At 39.3% G+C, this 22,119-nt stretch overlaps 1 protein-coding gene across 6 annotated transcripts in view; it reads right to left on the minus strand.

Moving 5' to 3' along the window:
• Positions 1 to 235: 235 nt before the first annotated feature.
• Positions 236 to 22,119, minus strand: part of utrn (utrophin) — a gene marked incomplete at its 3' end in the record, with an annotated part of 194,758 nt that continues 172,874 nt past the window's right edge. For 5 of the 6 annotated variants that reach the window (XM_082506782.1, XM_082506783.1, XM_082506784.1 and 2 more), the window contains 6 exons: positions 12,127 to 12,288; positions 11,078 to 11,315; positions 7,126 to 7,201; positions 6,840 to 6,923; positions 4,094 to 4,119; positions 236 to 1,565 (listed from right to left, as the gene is read on the minus strand). In XM_082506782.1, the coding sequence (XP_082362908.1) occupies positions 1,557 to 1,565; positions 4,094 to 4,119; positions 6,840 to 6,923; positions 7,126 to 7,201; positions 11,078 to 11,315; positions 12,127 to 12,288 (595 nt within the window). The remainder of the gene's footprint in view (positions 1,566 to 4,093; positions 4,120 to 6,839; positions 6,924 to 7,125; positions 7,202 to 11,077; positions 11,316 to 12,126; positions 12,289 to 22,119) is intronic. The other variant, XM_082506786.1, reaches the window with a different exon arrangement.

A 22,119-nucleotide genomic window follows, 5' to 3' on the forward strand; every position in this document is an offset into this window, starting at 1 on the left:
GACTTTCAGAAAGCTTGACCTCTGACCTCGACTTTGAGGTAGATTCCAACTAGCCCAAGATTTTTTAGTAGATATACCTATGGTGTAAATTTAAAACTCCTACATCGCTTTGTTCTCGGGTTAACGCATTCACAAACTTCGACAACACGACATCATTTTCAACTTTAAACGCAGACGTTGCCAAAAACATAACCTCCTGTGGTGGAGGTAATAACGAAAGCACATGGGGGACGTGTACTTGTTATAAAAATTTTATTTTGAATAAAACAACGTAGCCATATTACATGTAGTGTGGTCCATCTATTTTACATACCTCAGGAGAAGCGACACAGTTCTGCCATGGTACGGTTCATCATGATCATTAAAATCATCATCACCATCAGTTTACAGTCAGAGGTTATAGTAGTGTTGTTCAATCTCACAAGTTTTACAGGGTAGCATATAGCACAACAACACGACGCAGTGAGGGACCAGTGCTAGAAGGCCAGTGGAAAACCCCCCCAAAACAACCCAGCAACAGATAAAATACTACTCATCATAACGGGAGGCTAGCTTCAGCAGGCCACAGACCCATCGTGGTACAGTAATAGTAACTTGTTTTTTTTTCCTTTTTTTAAACTTGGTAACTCCTCATTGCAGTGTACACCAATACATTGAGCTAAAGCTTAGAAATCTATACCAGGTTGCTCATGGTTGTAAATGAACACACAACTGTTTGACGAGTTTACGAACCACAAAAACAAAACTGTGTCTATGAGTCTGAGGTAGCAAGGCAATCATGGCTTTCCTCTGATTTCTGAACATATATCTCTTTTAAAAAAACAAACCAAACCTATTCTACATGATAACGGCGGGCCTCTCATAAACCCAGATTCAAAACAACTTTAGATTTAAATCTGTAACTTCCAAAACCATTTTTACACAATCCCACAATAATACATCGACTCTCACCTCCGTCTTCCACGTGTGGAACGACAAACTTTGTAGGCACAGAAGGGGTAAAAGTTTACTTTAACAAAATCGCAGCTGAGACAAAGTCTGCCGGCATATCGATGCTTTTTAAAGGGGAACTTGACATCAAGCATGCTACGAGATAGATAGGAAAACAAACCAGGTGATCCGAGAGGTGATAGTTTACATTTTGGAAATGATCCTTTCAGCCACCGGGAGCAGTGTGTGCGCTCCCCAAGCATTTAACAAAAGTCTGGGGCTATTCGGGGCTCGATGGTACAAAGCAGTGGAATGACAAATAAAAATGGAACAGTTTGATTCCCAGTTAAGTCAACAGAATTCAAACAAAATCCCAACCACCCTCTGAAAAACAAAACAAAAAAATCTATACAAAGCCCCGTGTCCATATACTCATCTGCATACCTAAATAAATCACTGACAAATGTTCAATTCGGTACAATCTACAGTTCATAAAATATACAGTTTGCATAGTACAAGACAAGGTGGTAAAAGTAGTTAAGTTGTCTGCTCCTGTGCATCTTTGGGATTTAGGGGCAGGGGATTTTGTTTGTGTGGGAATGGTCTCTCCATCCTCCAGTCAGTCCTCACATCATCTGAAAACACACAGAGAGAAAACGCTTTGGATCAGACGACAAAAAGCAAGAATCTTGAAACACGACAGCGCCAGTTCACATACAGCCACAGAAAAGCTCGGATTTATGAGTCTCTTTGGTTAGTCCCGAGCGCTGCAGGTGAACCCGCCTCATTTCTCTTCATCAAGACATCACCGTGTGGAAACGTCAGAAGTTCAAACAAAGTAATCGGGTTTGAGAGCTGGCAAATGGACTGCAGTCCCTCAAGCCAGTTAGAGTCCATTAGGAGCGCAGAGGGGGGAAAGTGGGAGGTGGGCATGGATGAATCTGGGAAGATTTTACAAATCAGAGCTCTCCGCAGAAATGAAATTAGGCACTCAAACTAAAGCTTTGCGCTGAAGTTAAAGGAGAGTGCATGGAGCGCTGTCCGCCGAGGACTATAAAAAGCCAGGAGTGGAAGATGTTTGGGAAATGAACTCATTAGATTTAATATTCAATTGATGTGGTAATGCATGTGTTGTGTAACACTGCTGCAGATGAGTCAGATGAGGTTGCATTATTGTACAGAGGAACGTACTCCAAAGCAGGTGGTAAATAAACACATCATTAACATGGAACCTGCAGGAGAACAGAAGAATGAGGAGACCTGTGGTTCACATAGTGTTTGTAGTCAAAGTGCATATGTAGATAATGAATACAAGTCATAAACTCACAGTGCTGTAAAAAAGTATTTGCAGTCTTCCTGATTTCTTAGTTTTTTTTACATTATGTTTCAGGTCGATCAAATTCTAATATTGGACTAAGATAACCCGAGTAAATACAAAATTCAGTTTTTAGGTGATAATTTCATTTATTAAGGGGGGGGAAGCTACACCTGCCTGGTTATGTGTGAAAAACTTATTGCTAAATGATAAATTAACTGTGGAAAGCTGAGTTCAGTTTCAGTACCCACACTCAGGCCTGATTACTGTCTGATCTCAGGAAGCAACACATCATGCCACGATCGAAAGAAAGGGCGGAGAAACAGTCATTAATATCTATCAGTCTGGAAAGCATTACAAAGCCATTTCTAAAGCTTTGGGCCTCCAATGAACCAGTGTGAGAACATGGTAAACCGGCCTACCACAAATAAAGCGAGAGAGCATCAAAGACTCATTCAGGAGGTCACAAAAGAACCCAGAACAACATCTGAAGAACTGCAGGCTTCACCTGACTCAGTTAAGGTCAGAGTTCGTGATTAAACAAGAAAACGACTGGGCAAAAATGACATTCGTGGATCCAACACAAAGGCTCGTCTAAGATGATCCCCAAGACTTTGGGGAAGATATTCTGTGGACTGAGGAGACAAAAGCTGAACTCTTTGGAAGGTTTGAATTACATGAATTACATGTGGAGTAAATCTAACACGGCATTTTTATAAAATGATTATTGCACCAACATCCTGACAACAATTCTACCTTTCACCAGAAGATCCTAAAGGAAATTACTCTGTCACTAGTTCATGCCCTGAAGCTCAAGAGCATTTGCAGCAGGGCAATGATCCGAAACACACCAGCAAGGCCAGCTCTGAATGACTCAAAAAATACAAAAAAACAAACAAAATGAAGGTTTTGGATTGACCTTGTCAACGTCTGCACCAAATGAGACTTTTTGACACGACCTTAATCAGGTCATTCATGCATGAAAACCCTCCAGTGTGGCTGAATTAAAACAATTGGACAAAAATTCCTGCACAGGGATGTGAAATACTCATAGCCAGTCGTTCTTGCTGCCAAAGGTGGCACAACCAGTTATTAGACATAGGGGGGAATTACCAGGTAGGTTTGGATAACAAACTGCATTTTGCATTTACTCTGGGCATCTTTGTCTAATATCTTCGATCTCAAACATGTATGTTTATCAAATAAACAAAAAAACAAGCAAACCAAGAAATCAGGAAGAGGACAAAGTTTTTAACAGCGATGTAATTTTGAGTTGCAAACTGCTTGAAAGGACGGGCTGTATTGTTCTGGTCAACAGAGAGAAAAGTAGAAATGTCTGACTCTCAGAAAATAGGCAGTTTAACTGGCATGTAAAAGTACTGCTTATTGTGCAGGGAGACAAGCTGAGCAGCTTAAAAAGACCCTGAGGGGAAAAGAGGTGTGAAGCAGAACCAAGGGACACCGGAGCGGGGTAAATAATTACAGTGGGAAGAGGTCAGCGGCAACAGCTTTCACAATACCTCTGTCCCAAAATGCACCTTGGCCTCAGACTGAGAGAAAGAGAGGAGCCGTTAATGGCACTCCCCTGGGATCCATTAGCAGCCGCTTTCTCACAGAATGTGGAGGGTTGAGGCAGGTGAAGGCTTCGTGGAGGGGACTGCTTTTGTGGCAGCAGCTGTAATTACCTCTAAAACGTGCTCTATTCCAACTTCTCTCACCTTTGCCAATTACCAAAATACCAATCCCTCAATACAAACAATACGGCGTAAGAACAAAAAAACAACCCACTGCTAAAAGACAAATTAACATCCCCTGTTGCGTCTTTAAATTTATGGGAGAACGTCTTACCTGTGGTCTCGAGGAGAGGCTTGAGGCTGCAGGAGGCAAAACAAAGAAAAATTAGAGCAGTTTAACACTTGAACTCCCCAGTTCATTTCAGCATTTATGAGTCTACACAAAATTGTCAGCCTCTGGGTACCTCCCACGTACTTGTGCGCACACTGAGCGGCTGAGTCCCGGTGCCTCCGAGCTATGCAGTAACCAAATTCTAATAACACTGGAACGTGTGCCAGATTACAATGGATTTATAACTAAAGCCCTCGCAGGAGTTTCGACTAATTTATTTTGCTATTTGATTAACGTTCCCAAAGGTGAATATTGTTTCAGATTCAGCTATTAGGAGTAATGAGCTATAACGTTTTCTTCCCAATTTGATCAAATACCAAATTTAAATGATGATGGCTGAAACAATTAGGCCTGTATTTAAACTGTGCATCTGAGCAGACATCAGAATCGAAGGCACAAAGTCACAAATGGGTGCAGAGGAACCTGGACCGCACTGAGCAAACCATCCGAAAACAGAAAATTTCAGCGCCGTGCAGGACGAGACCATCTGAGTTCAGGATTACAATACTTGACACTTTGCTGTGCACACAAAGACACGGGAAACAGGCACAAAGCCGAGTGGCAGCGTGAGAGACGAGGAAATAAAAAGGAAGGATACACAGCAGGAGTGTGCGAGGGGCTGAAAGAGGAAAAAGACACGAGGATCGATAAGAGCACTGAGAGGTGGTAAAAAAAAAATCGGAAGGCGGATGATGAGTTTGGTTGATATTGTAGATTATGATGATTACATCAGAAAAGTACCACCGTTTCTCCACAGGCTCAAGCGTGCACCTTTTTAGCAGAAAAAATACCTCAGAGATGTCTAAAGTCAGTGTTGTGCTGTGAACATACTGGGAATCATTGACTTTCATGCCATGCATGTGTAATTTCAGTTATCCCATGAACCTAACGGATCTACTTTGAGTTCAAGTTAAATACTGCTTATAAACATTCAATGCAATAATATGTAAAATAGTATGATAAAAGAGGGGAATGTTACAAAACCATTTGTGTAGCTGAAATGTAAAAGGTGGTATTTAATAAATAAGATGACAGACAATTACTGTAAATAGCAACTATTTTTAAAAACTCTTCGTTGTTCCAGACGTGATTGAAGCTAAACTGCCAAATATTCTCCTGTCCCAGCAATTCAACAGTCTGTTTTGGCAAATTTATCTCAGTCGCAAACACATATTTCAGATCAAACAAATTTAAATATTAGACAAAGATAACCCGAGTTAATACAAACTGCAGTTTTTAAATGACGATTTCTTTTAAGTAAGTGACAAAGCTGTCCAAACCTAGAGTACCTGGTCCTAAGTGAAAAAGCGATTGCTAATAAACTAATGTGGCACCCTTGGCTTCAAGACCTGCAATCAAGCAGTTTGTGATAACTAGAAATGAGCTTTCCACATCAATGTGGAGGAATTGTGGCTCACTCTTCTTTGCAGAATTGTCTCAATTCAGCCACAGTGGAGGATTTTCCAGCATGAACAGCCTGCTCAAGGTCATGCCAAAGCATATCAATCAGATTTAAGTCCAGATAACCCAGTGTTTACATCCAAAGTGTGCTTGAGGTTCAGGACATGAGCTGATTGATGGTCAGGATTCAGGATTTTCTGGTAGAAAGCAAAGTTCATGCTTCCTCCAATTACAGCAAAACAGCCCGAGACCATCACACTACCACCACCATGTTTGACTTTGGCTATGATGTTCTTTTCTAAAATGCTGTGTTAGTTTTGTGCCAGATGTAACGTTTGTCTCGTCAGTACACAGAATATTTTTTCCCAAAAGCGTTGGGTTTTTTTTAGCAAATGTGAGACCAGTCTTTGTGTTCTTTTCTCCTTGGAACTCTCTCATTGATACCATTTTTGCCAGTCTCTTTTTTGTTGTTCAATCATGAACTCTGACCTTAACTGAGGCAGGTGAAGCCTGCAGATGATGTTGTTCTGAGTTATTTTGTGACCTCCTGGATGAGTCGTCGCTGTGCTCTTGGGATAATTTTGGTAGGCCGGTTACTCCTGAGAAGGTTCACTGCTGCTCCAAGTTTTCTCCATGTGCAACTAATGGCTCTCACCGTGGTTCACAGGAGTCCCGAAGCTTAAGAAATGGCTTTCTAACCCTTTCCAGGCTGATAGATGTCAATGACTTTGTTTCTCAGCTGCTTCTTTAGATCGTGGCACGCTGCTTTCTGAGATCTTTTAGCCTACCTCAGACAGCTTCTGTTTAGATGATTTCTTGATTCAGCCAGTCTGGCAGTAATCATGCCTGAGTGTGGGTAGTGAAATTGAGCTCAGCATTCCAAAAAATGTGGTTAATCACAGTTAATTCATCGTTTAACGAGGAGGAGATTAATTACTTTCTCACACAGGGCCAGATAGGTGCAGGTAGCTCCTTTCTCTTCATAAATGAAATAGTCATTGAATAACTGTATTTTGCAATTACTCAGGTTATCCGTGTCTAATATTAAACATTTTTTGACGATCTGAAAGATTTCAGTGTGACAAATAAGTAAAAAAGTAAGAAATGATCACAGCACTGTATCTTGCACATGCTACATCAGTTTTTCTGTGAAGGGCTTTTCCGGTTAAGCAAACTGTACTTTTTCCTCTGCTGACCTTCGACCTTATGGTGAGACAAAAAAAAAATCTGCTGCAGGAGGCTGGGAAGACACGGTGGGAAATTCGAGGAGGAGGATTGGGAAACTTACGACTGCATGCAGGGAAGGAGTTGTTAATCTGCTCCATTACATCTGCCAGGTCAGAGCTGCTGTTATGGGAGTCCAACAGCTCATCTGAACACACATGCACGCAAAGCACAGAGAGGTTGATTTTCAGTTACCACACGCACTCACACTTTAATACTGCACCACAGCGAGGAACAGTTTACATTTACAGAAAAGCGAATATTTTTTCTCTGTTGTGAGCAATGGACTGATATCTTCCTATTTAAATAAACAACAGTACATTAAGCCTTTTTCAGCTTGAGTGTCTCACCTGAGTTTTCAGTAAGTGGCCCTCGATCTTGCACGATGGGGGAAGACAATCCATTTACCCTCGAGTCCACATCGGGCTGATGGAGAGACAGACATGAAAACAAAACAAAACAAAAGAACATTTAGTCATTATAACACAATTATTCTACTTGGTGGCTGCTTGACAACTTCAAAATTAGCCCTGCTTCACAGCAGCAGGCGGAGACAAGAAACAACCAAAGGGCAGCACAACGAGGCTCTTGTCATGTGTACAATTTCCCCAAACAAGCCAAAACTGAGTTTAACACACTACAGTATCAATCACATTTCAAGCCCTCAATTAAAATTAGCCCAGTTTTTTGTTTTGTTTTAGCTCAAATGCTTTACCCTGATGGTCTTCAGTGAGTGGAAAGGTAAAAAATATGTGCACATGCTCTTAAATATAACTGAAGTAGAAAATGGTTAAAACAGATGATAGTACATACTTAAATCTAAACAACAGCGCTCATATTTAGGATTTTTCTCTGCTTCTTGCCACTCTGTAACCTCTAGCCTCATCTTGATATAACAAATAATTATTTGCCCTCCAGTGTGCTGTGTTCTCAAGATCTAAAGATTCACAAATAAATTAATATATTACACACACACACACACACACACACACACACACACACACACACACACACACACTGCAGAATATGTCAAAAGTCTGTTGAAAAACCAATTTCTCAGATGCTCAGAAGTGAACACTTCATGTCCAGTGACATTCACGGCACAATCTCCCATTCCCTTTGGCTTTTCAAGTTCAAGAAAGTAAATCAATGCTCCCTCCCCTCTCTCATATACCCTCCTTCTTCCTCTCCTCCTTCATCTCCTCGTGCCCTTAGCGCTAGCGAAGGCTAACATGTTGGAAACGTCTCTGGAGCACAACCAAGTGTCTCGAGGCTCGTCTTAGAATAGCTCAGGTCAGGGTTTTGGTCACCCTTCGGGAGTGTGAATTTAATGCGTGCCATCAGGAAGGCTGGGTTTATTACTCTGAAGCTTGGCAGTAACACAGCACTTGATGGAAAGACGTGTTGACACATCGTCAGGTCTCCGGGGACTCTCTGAGAACTGTAGTTCTTACTTAAGTGTTTGGACGTTTCCATGTGTGCAGGTAGCTGTGTGCGCCGTTTATGTTTGGATTTTCTGTCTGTTGCAATCAGCGTCAGAATAAATCCACTGCAGCATGCGGCAGCATTGATGGAAAGTCTAAACAAGGCTAACTCAGCGGAGGTAGAAATGCAGTAGCTTAGACAGTATACAACACTACAGCACATTGCAACCTGACAGTCTGCTGTATAAACCAAATTAAGAATCGCCTTTCAGCCCAGGTTTTTCAAGCATTTCTACTTTGAGATTTTACTTCCTCATCGCTATAATTGACAGTTACAGCAAACGTTTTAGCATTCAAAATAAACATGAGCGACACAGTCCTTGATTCGCTTTACTTCTTTAGTTCTGTGTGTAGTATAGGGATGAGAATTGCCAAATGACTTTCGGTTTGCCATCATTAATTAGACACCATGGGAAGTCATAAAATATTCAGTTAAACTTCAATTTTATTTTTTTCCCCCAATTCTGTTTTATTTAATGCAGTGGCAAATTACAAAAAAAGTCTCCACAAGGTGCTTTGAATTGTAAGTTAAAGACCCTACAATAATACAGGCACTTAAAGAAAAAACACTGAAAACACTGCAGTGCAAGTGTTGCTGCTGCTGGTTGCTCTGTGGCTTGTTGCTAAAAGATTTGAAGTGATTTGGTGAGCTAATGAAGCTGAAGGGAGATTGCTTTTGATACTTGTATCATTAAAAGTTAGGGGGAAAAACACTAAATTTGAGGCTTTTATTTTGGAAATGTGGCACCTTAAGGATGCTGGCAAACTATAACTGATGCTTTTTTTTAATTATGAATTTTTTAAGCATTCTCTTCAGGTTATAAATATAAATTGGGAGCTTTTATTTTTGAAAATTTCACAGCATCAAAGCACCTTAATAACATCCGATAAATAACTGAAGCCATAATGAAATTTTTAAAGAATCCTGTTCAGTTCCTGCAACTATTCTGATGCTTTTCTTCTCATTGACAGATTAATAATAACACATTTAACCTTTTATTTATTAAGAAAACACACTGAATTTGAAGCATACTGGTCTTCCATTTAGAAACTAAGGACTTTTATTTAGAAAATCTGACAAACCCGTGCAGGTCACTGCCACTGTCAGGGTGTAGGACTGTTATCTAACATTGTGTGTGAGACGGACGATGAGAGGGGCAGCTTTAAATTGTGAATGACAGCCAAAATACTTCAAACTGCCTTCAAACTGCAGTATGACGTTAGCTCGTTTTAGATGACTGACTGGAAAAAAAAACCTACATATACATCTTGTTTCCCACACTTGATGTCAAGAAAGTGAGAAGAAATCCACCAATCAGAGATTCAGAATTTCAAATTCATCATAAGTCATAAACTGTCAACTGCATCCACCTGTATCAGATAAGCTGTTAGTTACCATGGCGATGGCATTCCTGAAATGGGCTTGGCGCTCCTCTCAAAAAAAATTGCTTTCATCCTGCAAACCGCGGCTCATATTCACCAGCTTTAAAAAGCACGAGCGCCCCAAAAAGTTCACTAACAGATCTGCATTTTGTTTTTGTGATTTTACTTTTAAAAACACGGTCATGGAAGCTACATAAAAATGGTGCTTATTTCTAGTTTTTCCTTGATCAAATTATAACGGGCCACCCAGATATCACTCCTTTCACTTAAATACTACAGATTAAAAAAAAAAAAAACATTTCCTACAATCTGGTGGTAAAATGATGCTTGTAGAGTTAAAATTGACAAATCGAATCAATGAGCAAATGTGGGTTATAGTGTCTGTATGTCCTAATAACACTACCAGTATCTGGAAACCTTGCATCATTAACTGCATTCTAAGAGAAAGTAGAAATCAGTGTCCTAACAGCTATTTTATATTTTATTTTATCTACTGTACTTCTGCTGAAGGACACATTTAAATTTTGTGAGAGTGCAATACTAAAACTGTTTCTGTCCAAATGTTAATCATCTGCCATTAAATATCTGCTGAGTCACGTCAGCTGCCGCCTGTTGTTATGAGTTATTGCCCATGCTCACAGCTTCTCAGCTTCCAGAGAGCCAATACCTGCCCCCCCCTCCCCTCAGTTTGCTTTATCAGGATTGCTGCTTGTTTGGCTTGACGCTTGTGAATTTCTCACTTGGCACAAACAATCCAACCTCAGTGAGCAATTAGGCCGGGTATAAACAAATCTGGAAGTTATTAATACGGAGATCGGAGATGGATGCTGGGTGGAATGGAAATGATGTGATTAGGATCTAATCTGAATGATGATGAGCAGTTTTTTAAAAATTGTGATAAAAGTGGGTTATCATGTGGATTTCGGGATTAATAACTGCAAGCTCATGATGGAGCTCGACTTTGAACGAATCCCTTTAATTTACTGGAAGCTTTCTGTATCAGCATTTTACTTTTACGTCTGCTTAAATTATTTTTTTCCTGAGCCGTCTGAAACAGCCCTGCCAGCTGGTGTGCGTGAGTGAGTCTGTGAACCGTGATTACTGCCCTGCTGCTCCTCAACAACAAGCCTAATGAACTGAACGGAAAGGAAGCTAATGTGGAAAATAAACTTTATATCGCAGTTGTGTATGTGCTGTACTCAAAGGAGAAAACCATAATTCCTCTGCTCTGCTGCAAATTGGTCCTACTAGCCATAAGACAGTAATCATGTGCTGTATGAACTTGCTGTATTAACAATAACAATGTTACTTCAGGTTTTAAATTATTTTCAGAGAAACTGCATGTTTTCTGTCTGCAAAGCACCAAAACTACAGTCGGTAACGGGAACAAAACATAACCCCAAGTCGGGGATAAAATGTGTACATGATACGTCACCTGGTGCAGTAGCTGTCGGAGGCGATGAAGCTGAGATTCCAGCTGTTTGTTGTGTTCCTCCAAGATGTGCATGCGGGTCTCCAGCCGGCCTTTGTGTTGTCGTAGCAGCCTGGCTTCAGCTAAAAGATCTGCCTCATCGGGGTGGGCCGAGGGGCCCTCCGTCTCCCAGGGGCTTCCTGTAGGCGTGCCTCGCTGTCCATGTTGCTCCTTAAGTTGCTCATACTCCCTCTGCAGTGTCCTGAAGAAAAATTGAGAACAAATAAGTGAAGAAACAAGAAATGTGTCCATACACATGGATGAATGTGAAATTGACGCAGAAGCTGTGGCAGCTGAACAGCTGGGAAATTGGACAAATAACGGGAATATGTTCTTCTGCCTGGTGTTTCCCGTGTAAATATATAATGTTTTAATATTCTTAAAACATTCAAAAAGCCAGTTCTGAACCTCCACAGCGGGACGCCACACAAAACACCACACTCGTGTTTACCTCTTCATTCTGTGTGAAATCCTATCCACAGTGGATAACCAAACATAACGCCCCCTACCAAATCTCTCGCCTCACTTCCTCTTCACCCTCTCAGTGCAGAACTATAAGCTGCAGTACTTTACTTAAGTTGGCATTTATGAGACCAGCTGTAAAGCTCTCACCCGCTCCCCTCTGCCTGTGTATGTGTGTGTGTAATCAGTGTTAAATCACTCCAGTCGAGATGCTGGAAAAAGCATCTCGACAACAATAGATTGCACAGTCACTCTGTGTCTATACCAACTCCATTTACAAATCAAAACGGGGAAGGAGCTGGCGGGTGAGATGCACTGGTGGTACGGTAAGTGTCTGTGTGCTGTAGTGTGACTCGAGCGTACACGTGTACTTGAAAGAAGAAGCTGTCAATAAACACTTAGCGTAACAAAGGCAAACAGATAAACCCCATTTTTATGCATTTTGAGAATGTCACTTTTCATAAAATTAATCAATAGCTTGTAATCACTATCAGCAAAGACGTGATTATCAATTTTAATAAGATTAGCCAGTTTTGATGTTTGTCTCCTACCTCTGCTCCTCCTCCAGACGCGCTATGATCTTTTCCAATTCGCCGCGCTCTTCCTTCTCCACAGCCTGTAAGATTTGGGCAGGACTCTGAGGCTGGCTGCAAGGAGAGGCCTCCCCCCCCAGTGTTTGGCAGTACTGCAGGATCAGGGCATGCTCATCATCCCTGTGGAAAGTGTAGAGCTTATGATGAGTGACGAGACCCACACATCCTGTCCCTGCTATTCAGTTCAATTCACCTTCTGTTCAGTTAGAGACGAGCTATTTACTTTTGCCATTTGAAAGAATTATGGTAACTACTTGTATCAAATCAGTACGCTTGAAAATGGCTTTGAATGAACCCTGGGTGATTACCATGACACAGTGCTGCTCTATAAAGGCAGCAGAAGGAAAGTGGAGGTTGAAGGGTTTTTCATGCCAGCCAGCAAACTGTATAAAACAGTGGTTCCTAAATGTTTCACCAAAAACAGCCCAAAAGCCCAAGAACCCATTTATCAACTACAAATTGAGCTTTAACAGTGAATTTTAATCCGTTTACCAGCTATGCATAATAATTTTGTCTTTTCATATTTTTATTATGTTTTCTGACTTTCAATTGATCCGTTTTATTAACTCTTAACTGTGTTCTCATTACATCTAGCTGACAGTAAGGTTCAGCTACGCATGCTGTTAGCTTACAATTTCAACTGGCACTTAAATTTCACCTCTTCAGTCATGATTATCTTCTGATGGTCTATTTCTACTCTTTGTTCACTTTAGTCAACTCTTTACTTGTCTGCTTAAACATGTGCAAATCTATAATTTTTTTTTTTTAAAACAGCTGTAATTTGTATTTCATGTTAGTTATGCTAACTATTGCGCATATTTCTTGACTACTGCAGAAATACCTTTTCAGGCTATTTGTAAACAAGGCTAAGGTTCTCAGTTCTGCTCAATATTTTTATTTATTTATTTAATTTTTTTAATCTCTTTATAAGATTATTGGTCCCTCCACAACAATCCCAATTTCTCATTTAGCCGCTTGGGAAAATGAATTGCCCACCCCTCCTTGTCTAGCAATCGATGCTATACACACAGATGGGAATGCTTTTCCCCTATTTAAGCCAGTTCGCATCTATTCTCTTGTTTGTCTGTTTTGATTTTTTTGATTACATTTAACATTTCAGCTTTACATATTCCATAGCTAAATGTACAGTACACTCCGTTGATTAGTCTCTGTGTATTGATAGCATGTATAGTTAATTTAAATCAATAATAAATTTAGTTTGTGTTATTATTTTCCTCTTTCACCATTAGAAGACCCAAACTTCATACATGCAGTAATCAAATTCTGAGACCACTGCTAAAAAAGACACCAGTTTCAAACAATTTATTTATCTATTTATTATTATTTATTTATTTTACATTTTTCTGTCCAAATTTGAGTCAAAACACTTGACTTCTCTCAGAAATGAATCAAGCACAACATCAAACCGCTTCTGTTCAGGAATGCAAGTAAATAATTTTTTTAAAAAGTGCTTTGATACTTTAATCTGCTTTGGAAAAAACAATAATTATACTTAAACATTAGAAAAATAATTTTGATTAAAGAGTTTAGTGTAAAAAAGCAGTAAATTAGCCATTACAAAAAGAAAAAAAAATGTTTACCAATTATAAAGTCTGAATTTATGGCAGATGCGGTATAACCCTTTGACTGGATAGTGGTCTAATACATTTCTTAAGCACTGTATGTTATATAAAAGTATATAACAACTATGTAACAACTTTATCTATAACTCTCGACTTAATGTTTCAAAATACGAGTTTTAACAGAAGAACAGAAGAAACATGAATGGCAGCTTCCAAGCACCCGATCTAAACAAGGATTGTGTTAGCTGACGTCTTGATCCTTAGACACAGTAGGTGTGCCACGCTGTAATCTCCACAAACCCGGGTTTAAAACACAGATGTGTCAGTCGTTACCATCAGATAACTGAAATGAGGGGAGGCTGTGAGGAGATGGAGGGAGCAGAGAGGAGAAAGAGCCCGGCAGACAGCGAAAAGATATGGAGGAAGAAACAGCTGCTGCTCTATACCTGCATGTGTGGTTATCCGCCTCTCTCTTTATGTGCCATCTCAGTGATGCGAGTAGTGCCAAAGCCCACCTGTCACCTTCATTCTGAAACACAGCCTGCGCTGAAGCCGAAGCCCTGACACACTCACACGAAAAGTTACACTATAACTTAAAAATCCTTTCTCCGGCTGTTGTCCTATAATGTTTATAAATTTACGTGAATAAATTTTAAGGAAAATTTCAGTCTAACGTCATCTGTAGAACTTAAGTATTTAACATCTGTGTTAAAGATAAATATTTATTTTATTTATGCTATTATTCTATGCTATTTTACATTAACATTAACCTGCTCACACTTCCTGTAGCGTCTGTGCCACACGTTAATTGCTTAAATCCGTGTTCCCAGATCTCAGCAATTAACCTGGTGAGTGTAAGATTATTAGCATGGATAAGTTTTATGTATGAAAAGTAAATGCACATTATCTGACTCACAGAACATAATACTGTGCTTGAGGTGAAATTGAGTCTGTGAGCTGAAAACCCTGCAAAGCTGACTCAGTGACTTATTTAATCCCACCCCTGTCCCATAAATTATCAGTGAATATTTAGTCAGCTTCCTTACTGATATAATTTGTAATAAAAATAGTGAACAGATTTCTGATATACTATATACTATAATATCACATCATGAATTTTTTGTTTGTTTGTTTTTAAATAGAGACATTCACTTAATTTAAATATTTTCCTTTTCTTTATAGATCGAGAAGATCATATTTTTATAACTCTTTTTGAACAGTTTTATGTTTGGACATTGCTTTAATTCCATATTCAGTTTGTTCCATAGTTTCACTCCTTGAACAGAAACACAAAAGCCTTTTCTTGTAGTACGTACCTTCATTGTTTTGAAGTTACAAAAACCCCTTAAATTATAACTTCCTTCTTTCAAAAAAAAACATACTCTGAATATTACCTGGCAGTTCTTTATTTTTTGCTTTGAATAGAATTTGTGCTGTTTGGAATTTCACTATATCGTCAATTTTCAATATTTCAGACTGCAAAAATAGTGAGTTTGTATGTTCCCTATAACCTGCATTGTGGATGATTCGAATTGCTTTCTTTTGAAGAGTAAAAAGTGAATGTAATGTGGTTTTATAGTTATTGCCCCAGACCTCTGCACAATAGCTTAAGTATGGTGAAACCAGTGAACAGTAGAGAATATGAAGTGATGTTCTGTCGAATACCTGTTTTGCCTTGTTTAGTACTGCAATGCTTCGTGATACTTTGGAATGAATATATCTTACGTGAGCTCTCCAGTTAAGTTTTTCATCTATTATTACCCCCAGAAATTTATTTTCACTGACTCTTTCAATATCAACACCATTTATTTGAATCTTTGCATTAGTATTTAAACTACTATTTCCAAATAACATAAGTTTAGATTTATTCAAATTTAATGATAATTTGTTTTTATCAAACCAGAACTTCACTTTACTTATTTCATTAGTCATATCCTCCAATAAATTCTGCAGATCATCACCAGAGCAAAAAATGTTTGTATCGTCAGCAAAGAGAACCATTTTTAATACTTTGGACACTTTACAGATGTCGTTAATGTACAAGTTGAAGAATTTTGGACCCAAAACTGACCCTTGGGGTACACCACAAGCAATGTCCATACATAAGGAGCAACCACTATTTATTTTCACAAACTGCTTTCTGTCACTTAAATAACTCCGGACCCAATCTAAAACTACCCCTCTGACACCATAACGTTCCAGTTTTCTTATTAATATATCATGATCTATAGTGTCAAATGCCTTTGTCAAGTCTATGAATAACCCAGCCACATATTGCTTTTTGTCTATGGAATTTGTGATGTATTCTATTGAATCTAATAGTGCCGATGATGTTGATCTGCTTGATCTGAATCCGTACTGACTCTCAGTGAGTAGTTTATGTTTATCTATAAATTTTTCCAGTCTGTTTTTAAACAGTTTTTCAAGAACTTTTGAGAATTGAGGTAGTAAAGAGACAGGCCTGTAGTTTGTGAAATGGTGTTTGTTTCCAGATTTGTATAGAGGTATAACTTTTGCTATTTTCATTCTGTCTGGAAATCGACCAGTTTGAAATGATAAATTACAGATGTATGTAAATGGTTTTATAATAGCCTCAATGACTCTTTTAACCACTATCATATCAATATCATTACAATCCAAAGATTTGTGATTTTTAAATTTTTTGACAATTTCAAGAACTTCATTTTCATCAACGGCTGTGAGAAACATAGAATATGGATTTCTGTCAATCAGTGTATCGGGTTTTTCCTGTGCTTTCCCAGGATGAGTGATTGTTCTTGCTAAATTTGGTCCAGCAGTTACAAAGAATTCATTGAGACTATTTGCCACAACATCCATATTGTATTCTTCATGGTCATTACAAATGAAATACTTGGGATAGTTCTTTTGTCCAGTCCCACATTTTATAACACTGTTCAGGATTTCCCATAATCTTTTATTATTATTTCTATTTATATCTAATTGCTTCTTATAGTATTCCTTTTTACTAAATCTAAGTATATTAGTTAACCTATTTTTATATCTTTTGTATCTGATTTCAGCATCTTTAGTTCTCGTTCTTAAGAACTCTCTGTATAGAGCATTTTTCTTTATACATGCATTTTGCAGACCTTTTGTTATCCATGGACAGTCCATATATTTCTGTTTCCTACTATATTGCTTTATTGGACAGTTGGTATTGTACAGTAATGTAAATATTCTAAGGAATTTATTATAAGCACTATTAACGTCCTGTTCCTGATATACTTCACCCCAGTTTTCCTTCAATAAATCTTTTTTAAATGCATTCATTCTTTCTTCTGTTCTTACTCGTCTGTACTCTTTTTTACTGTCCATTTTATTGATCTTGTAATTCCTATCATAGATTGTAAAAATTGGAAGATGGTCACTTATGTCGTTAATCAGGAGTCCACTTACAGTCTTATTTTCAATGTCATTTGCAAAAATGTTGTCTATGAGAGTTGCACAATGTGATGTAATCCTGGTAGGTCTAGTAATTTTAGGGAATAGATTCATACAGTGCATTGTGTTTATAAATTCCTCAGTGGTTTTATGTTTATTTGGGTTTAGCAAATCAATATTGAAGTCTCCACAAATGAAAACTTTTTTGCGAGCTATTTCAATAAATGTTTCTTCTATCCAGTCTTTAAATGTCTCAATACTACTGCTTTCTCTATACGCAAAGGAGACTATGAAATGAGTCCCTAATACTTGGCTATCAAGAAAAAGTTAACACAATAACCCTGAAGAACAATCTGGTGAACTAAAATGTCTCAGGTTTTCCATTTCACTTAAGAGTAGTGAGCAGAAATTCAGAATCCATTATGGTCACATGTATAACCACAGACAGAGGTTACCGAAAAGGACGCCTTTTTTTCTGGAGACGACAGTAATTATACTATTTCATGACCAAGGTATGGGCTGAGTGAAACGCTTATGAAAGGGAGCTCAAAATAGTCTTTTTTATCTCTTTTTAACATAAAAGAAACAATATGCCCAGCCTTGCATGAACACAGAAAAAAAAGCTTTTTATGATTAACCGGCCTAAGCAGCTTATATGATGAGTTCAGAGCATCCTTTTCTTTAGGAATTCAATTCGGGTCTAGTTCAACCTTCCCTGTATTTCGGTAAAGATTTTAGGTGCCAGTCATAAAAGGGACATGAAAAAAACTTTCTAAGTGGTGAATGTAATGCTTAAACCTTTCCGCACTCTCAGAGAAGAACAAACACATTCCACAGCTTAAAAAAAAAAACGAACTCCTGTAACTAGCAGCTCCTCTTGGCCTCTTCTTGCATACCACTTCTTCCAAATATAGTTTGTGTGATGACTGCTTTAACTTTCACACACTCTTCACAAACTTAACTTTCCTAGACTTTCTGAAACTTTTATGGAGATTCTGGCATATGCATGAACACAAAGTATCTGTAGTTATTCATCAATTTCACTAAATAATTGAAGGCTGAAGATGCTGAAACCAGTTGTTGAAAAACGGCACAAAGAAAGCAGAAAGAGACGGGAAGTCGACACAGCTGTTGTTGCAACAAGCAGCAATACACCAGCAGGCACACACACAATCACATTTCTCTCTTTGAATTATCACTCTGCTGTGACAGGGCAGACGCTCATGATGGAGATGGAGCTACTCGCTACAGAGAAACTAGGACCGGGGTCCTGCACAAACCGAGTGACCAATTAGGGAAGGTCCCCGACAACGGAAAGCTGCAGCAGGACATTATAGCTGGCAGGAGGAACCCAGAGGACTGCAGGAAGGGGATCATTACGTGCGAAAATGGGGACTAGAGGCGGTAGAGTAGTCTCACAGACCACCTGCTCTGAAATCCTGAGAGAAGGAGGAAGTGCCCTTTCAGTGCACTTCCTCCTGCAGGCTTACACAGCGTGGGGGCGGCTGAAGAGAAAGAGACCCAGAAATTATAGAGATGACAGAGGAACAGAGGATCAGTGTGGCAGAAGATTTAAATGTGAATAATAGTGATGAATACCAAGGCTGTTAGTTCACTGTAGCTACAACTTGAATATGAATTCCATGCTTGGTACGCGGGAAGGCGTAGGACATGCCCGAGGGGACTTTTACAGTTTATTCCGCTACAACAGTGATCTCCAGGCTCAAAGTCTACCTAATATATCACAAAGCAAGCATCTCCTCTCAAGCTGAATGCCACGATCAACTGAGTAGTCTAAGCTCAGAGAGAAACAGTGAGAGATGAAGACGGATGAAAATATAAAGAAAGAGAAACAACGAAATCAGGAATACCAGAGGAAACAGGGAAAAAAGGGGGGGATCAAAGACGGTCAAAGGCAAAAATCTTTTATTCTTCTCCCCCGGCGAGAAACATTTATAATCCTTGATTTCTGTGTGTAAAGTCCTTCATTTATTAGAGTTACTGTTCTGCACTGCACGCAGGGCTCTAAAACATTATTTCAGTGTTTAACACCCTGCAGTGTTTAATCTGAAGGTTGCCTGGGCCCAAAGGTAAAGCATGATTAGACTAGAACAAAAACTGATGAAAGAAGGAAAAGAGAAAAAGGGGACAATCGGGTAGGATGAAAGGTGGTTTCAAAAAGTAAAGGGCTGGAAAAATAAAAAGGGAGAGGAACAGGAATAAAAGGGCAAAATATGAAAGACAAGAAAAAGGGACAGTGCTCGGGGAAAGACTGGAAAGCGAGAGATAACCAAACAATAAAGCCCGGCAACAAAAGGGGAATTGGAGAGTCTCGCTCCTCGGTGGTGTCCTGCGGCGCCGATGACAACGCTGCGCTTCGGTTGAGGGTCAGAAATAAAAATAGGCAACGCTAGGTTTCTAATTAAGAATTCCCTTTTACATAAAAGTGACGCGAAACAAAGAAGCACACGTGCATGCACGCGCACGTAATAATTATTGAAGTCAATGCAAAGCTAAAGATGAGTGGATGTACTGAAAATACCAGCCAAAAGCCAAACACGCGCATTTAACGGGCAATCGCAGTCACCCGTGTTACGGAAGCGCCGACACCGCCGCCTCCTACAGCAGTTGGGATAATTTCTGTGACTGTGTGTCCTTACAAATCACCAGATGGAGTGCAGTGATAGACAAAGAGGCTTTGGTGAAATCAGCTGTAGGCAGAAAAAAGTAAATCTCGCAAAAAGAAAGAGGGGGAACAATAAACCACTCAAAACTCAAAGCTTTGAAAGGAAGGGGAATGAGAGTTAATTCGTTGCAGAGAGGGACGCGTGGCTGAGTGGGCTGCTTCACTGTAGTGGTCTATATAACAATGCCTTTAAAAAAATTTATTTGATTCAAAGTTACTAACGGGCCCACTGATGTGCAAAACAGCTGCTAGAACTACTGTGAATGGCATTCAGCTGCAGAACTGAAGCACTTAAGTGGACACTCATGACGTTTAGTCTAAAGTAAATTTCAGGGCAAGTAGGCTGGCTCTAATGATTATGCTTTTCACGTGTAACAATTCCCATCAGGGATGAATTCAGGATTGTTTAGCCAATAGTCAAATGTAACAGCAGACAGACTAAATGTAGGTAATTTTCCCAGTCAATTAGCGATACCCTTTAGGCTGAAATATAACAGTGCCTGCTGTAAACTGTTATTCAGTTTACAGCAGGCACAAATGTTCCCCATTCAGGGCCAGGTTATTTATTTAAAGCACAGTAACTAGAGCAAGGTTTTACTGCATTAAAAAGCATATTACGTACATGACCCTGCTGAAATTGGATATATATAGAAGATGGCTTTATGGTGCACCATGAATATAAAACACTAACCAATCAAATAACAATGTATAGTTGATAATACATTACTTCTATTGATCTAAAGGCATTTAAATGTCCCTGTGCTGTTTGTATATGTAGTTTGCATCTGTTGCTTTGCAGTGAAAGTGTAAAAGTAAGAGAAAGCCCAACTTTGACTATGCACTAAATGTTCCCTTTCTGCTGTTAAACCCATTAGCCTTTCATCGAACCACCATCTTCCTCACTTCATTAATGCCCTGCATACATTCTGTGTCTAACATCTGCGTTCTTTCCAGTTTGTTTTAGAGTTGGAAACGATAATGGCTTCTTCTCTTAAATAAGCCCGAGCGCAAAGCACAAAAGAGAGAGTGAGGAGGAGTAATGATAATATGTTTGTCCCGCATTACGAAAGCTTTGAGCGAAAATAAATCCACCTCTGTTTCTACTTTGCCCTGCTCGCCAACAGTTTTTGTCTTTCCATTCTTCGGTCCTCCTATTGAGAGCGGACAAATGCAGCTTTTGGGAGTCTTCAATAGCGTTTTGTCTTCGTCTGAAACTGTTATTCTAAGCATCAAGGTTGGTTGAAGGTGAAGTGTGGGAGCAGTGGTCCACATGATGCAAGCACATCAGCAGGGGATACAACCTACAACACGGCGAAGTTGCTTTATCTTTACTGCAGATTCTCAAAGGTTTTAACCATCCACCCCGTGTGCCCTTCCTCTGTTGTGCTGTAAATGCTGTAAATACTCTTTGTTTTTTAAAGAAGAATTTCCTTTTAGAAATCCCCAAACTATATTCGCTTCTGTTCACACAGCGTCTAGGGAATCTCTTTGCTCTCCACTTCCAAAACCTCCAAAAACACGTTTGTATAAGGTTTTTTTTCCTGCCACTTCAAATTGTTTTTGAAAATTAAAAAAAAAACAAAAACAGCTTAAATCTTTCCATGCACGTATCCAAACCTATTTGGAAAATCTTAAAGATCTACAAATGTCTTACCAAAAACGATGCAAAACCCAGAAGTAATTCCCTCCGCAATGATGAGTGTGTGTGTTTCTATTTGAGCTCGGAGGGCATTTGAGCTGCAAGAGCAGCTCATTCCCGCGATTGGGATCTTAGTTGGGAACCAATACGTCCTTCAACTTGAAAGGCCTGCAGACAGAAGCACGAACACAATCGGGATCCTCTGCGCGCATGCTCCTCATCAGCTTTTCTCCCATTTCTTGTGATTTTCTTTTCACGGTTTGCCATGTTCTCATCTCCTTTGATTAACGATAGCGCTGTTGTTATCGCAGATCCTGAAAGCAGACACTCTCACTTTGTCATTGTTGGCACTCTAATCCGGTACGTTCTTTCTAAAGTCCTCTACTTCACACTAATCAACCACATTATCTTTTCCCCCTCATTTCTCACTTCTTTTACTCTCCAAGAAACCTTTCTAATTTTTTTGTGTCTCCAGATCTCGGTGCAAAGATGTCAAAAGCTACCTGGTATTTATTTATTTATTTATTTAAAAAAGTGCTAGGCAAAGCAAGGTGAACAGTTTTCACTGAGGATTATAATGAAACCAAATATCTAATATGGATATCTGGAACATATTCACTTGTGAATTATCAGCTTCATGA

The sequence above is a fragment of the Aulonocara stuartgranti genome (genome assembly GCF_965226115.1).
Source record: "Aulonocara stuartgranti genome assembly, chromosome: 15".
NCBI classification, from domain to species: Eukaryota; Metazoa; Chordata; class Actinopteri; order Cichliformes; family Cichlidae; genus Aulonocara; species Aulonocara stuartgranti.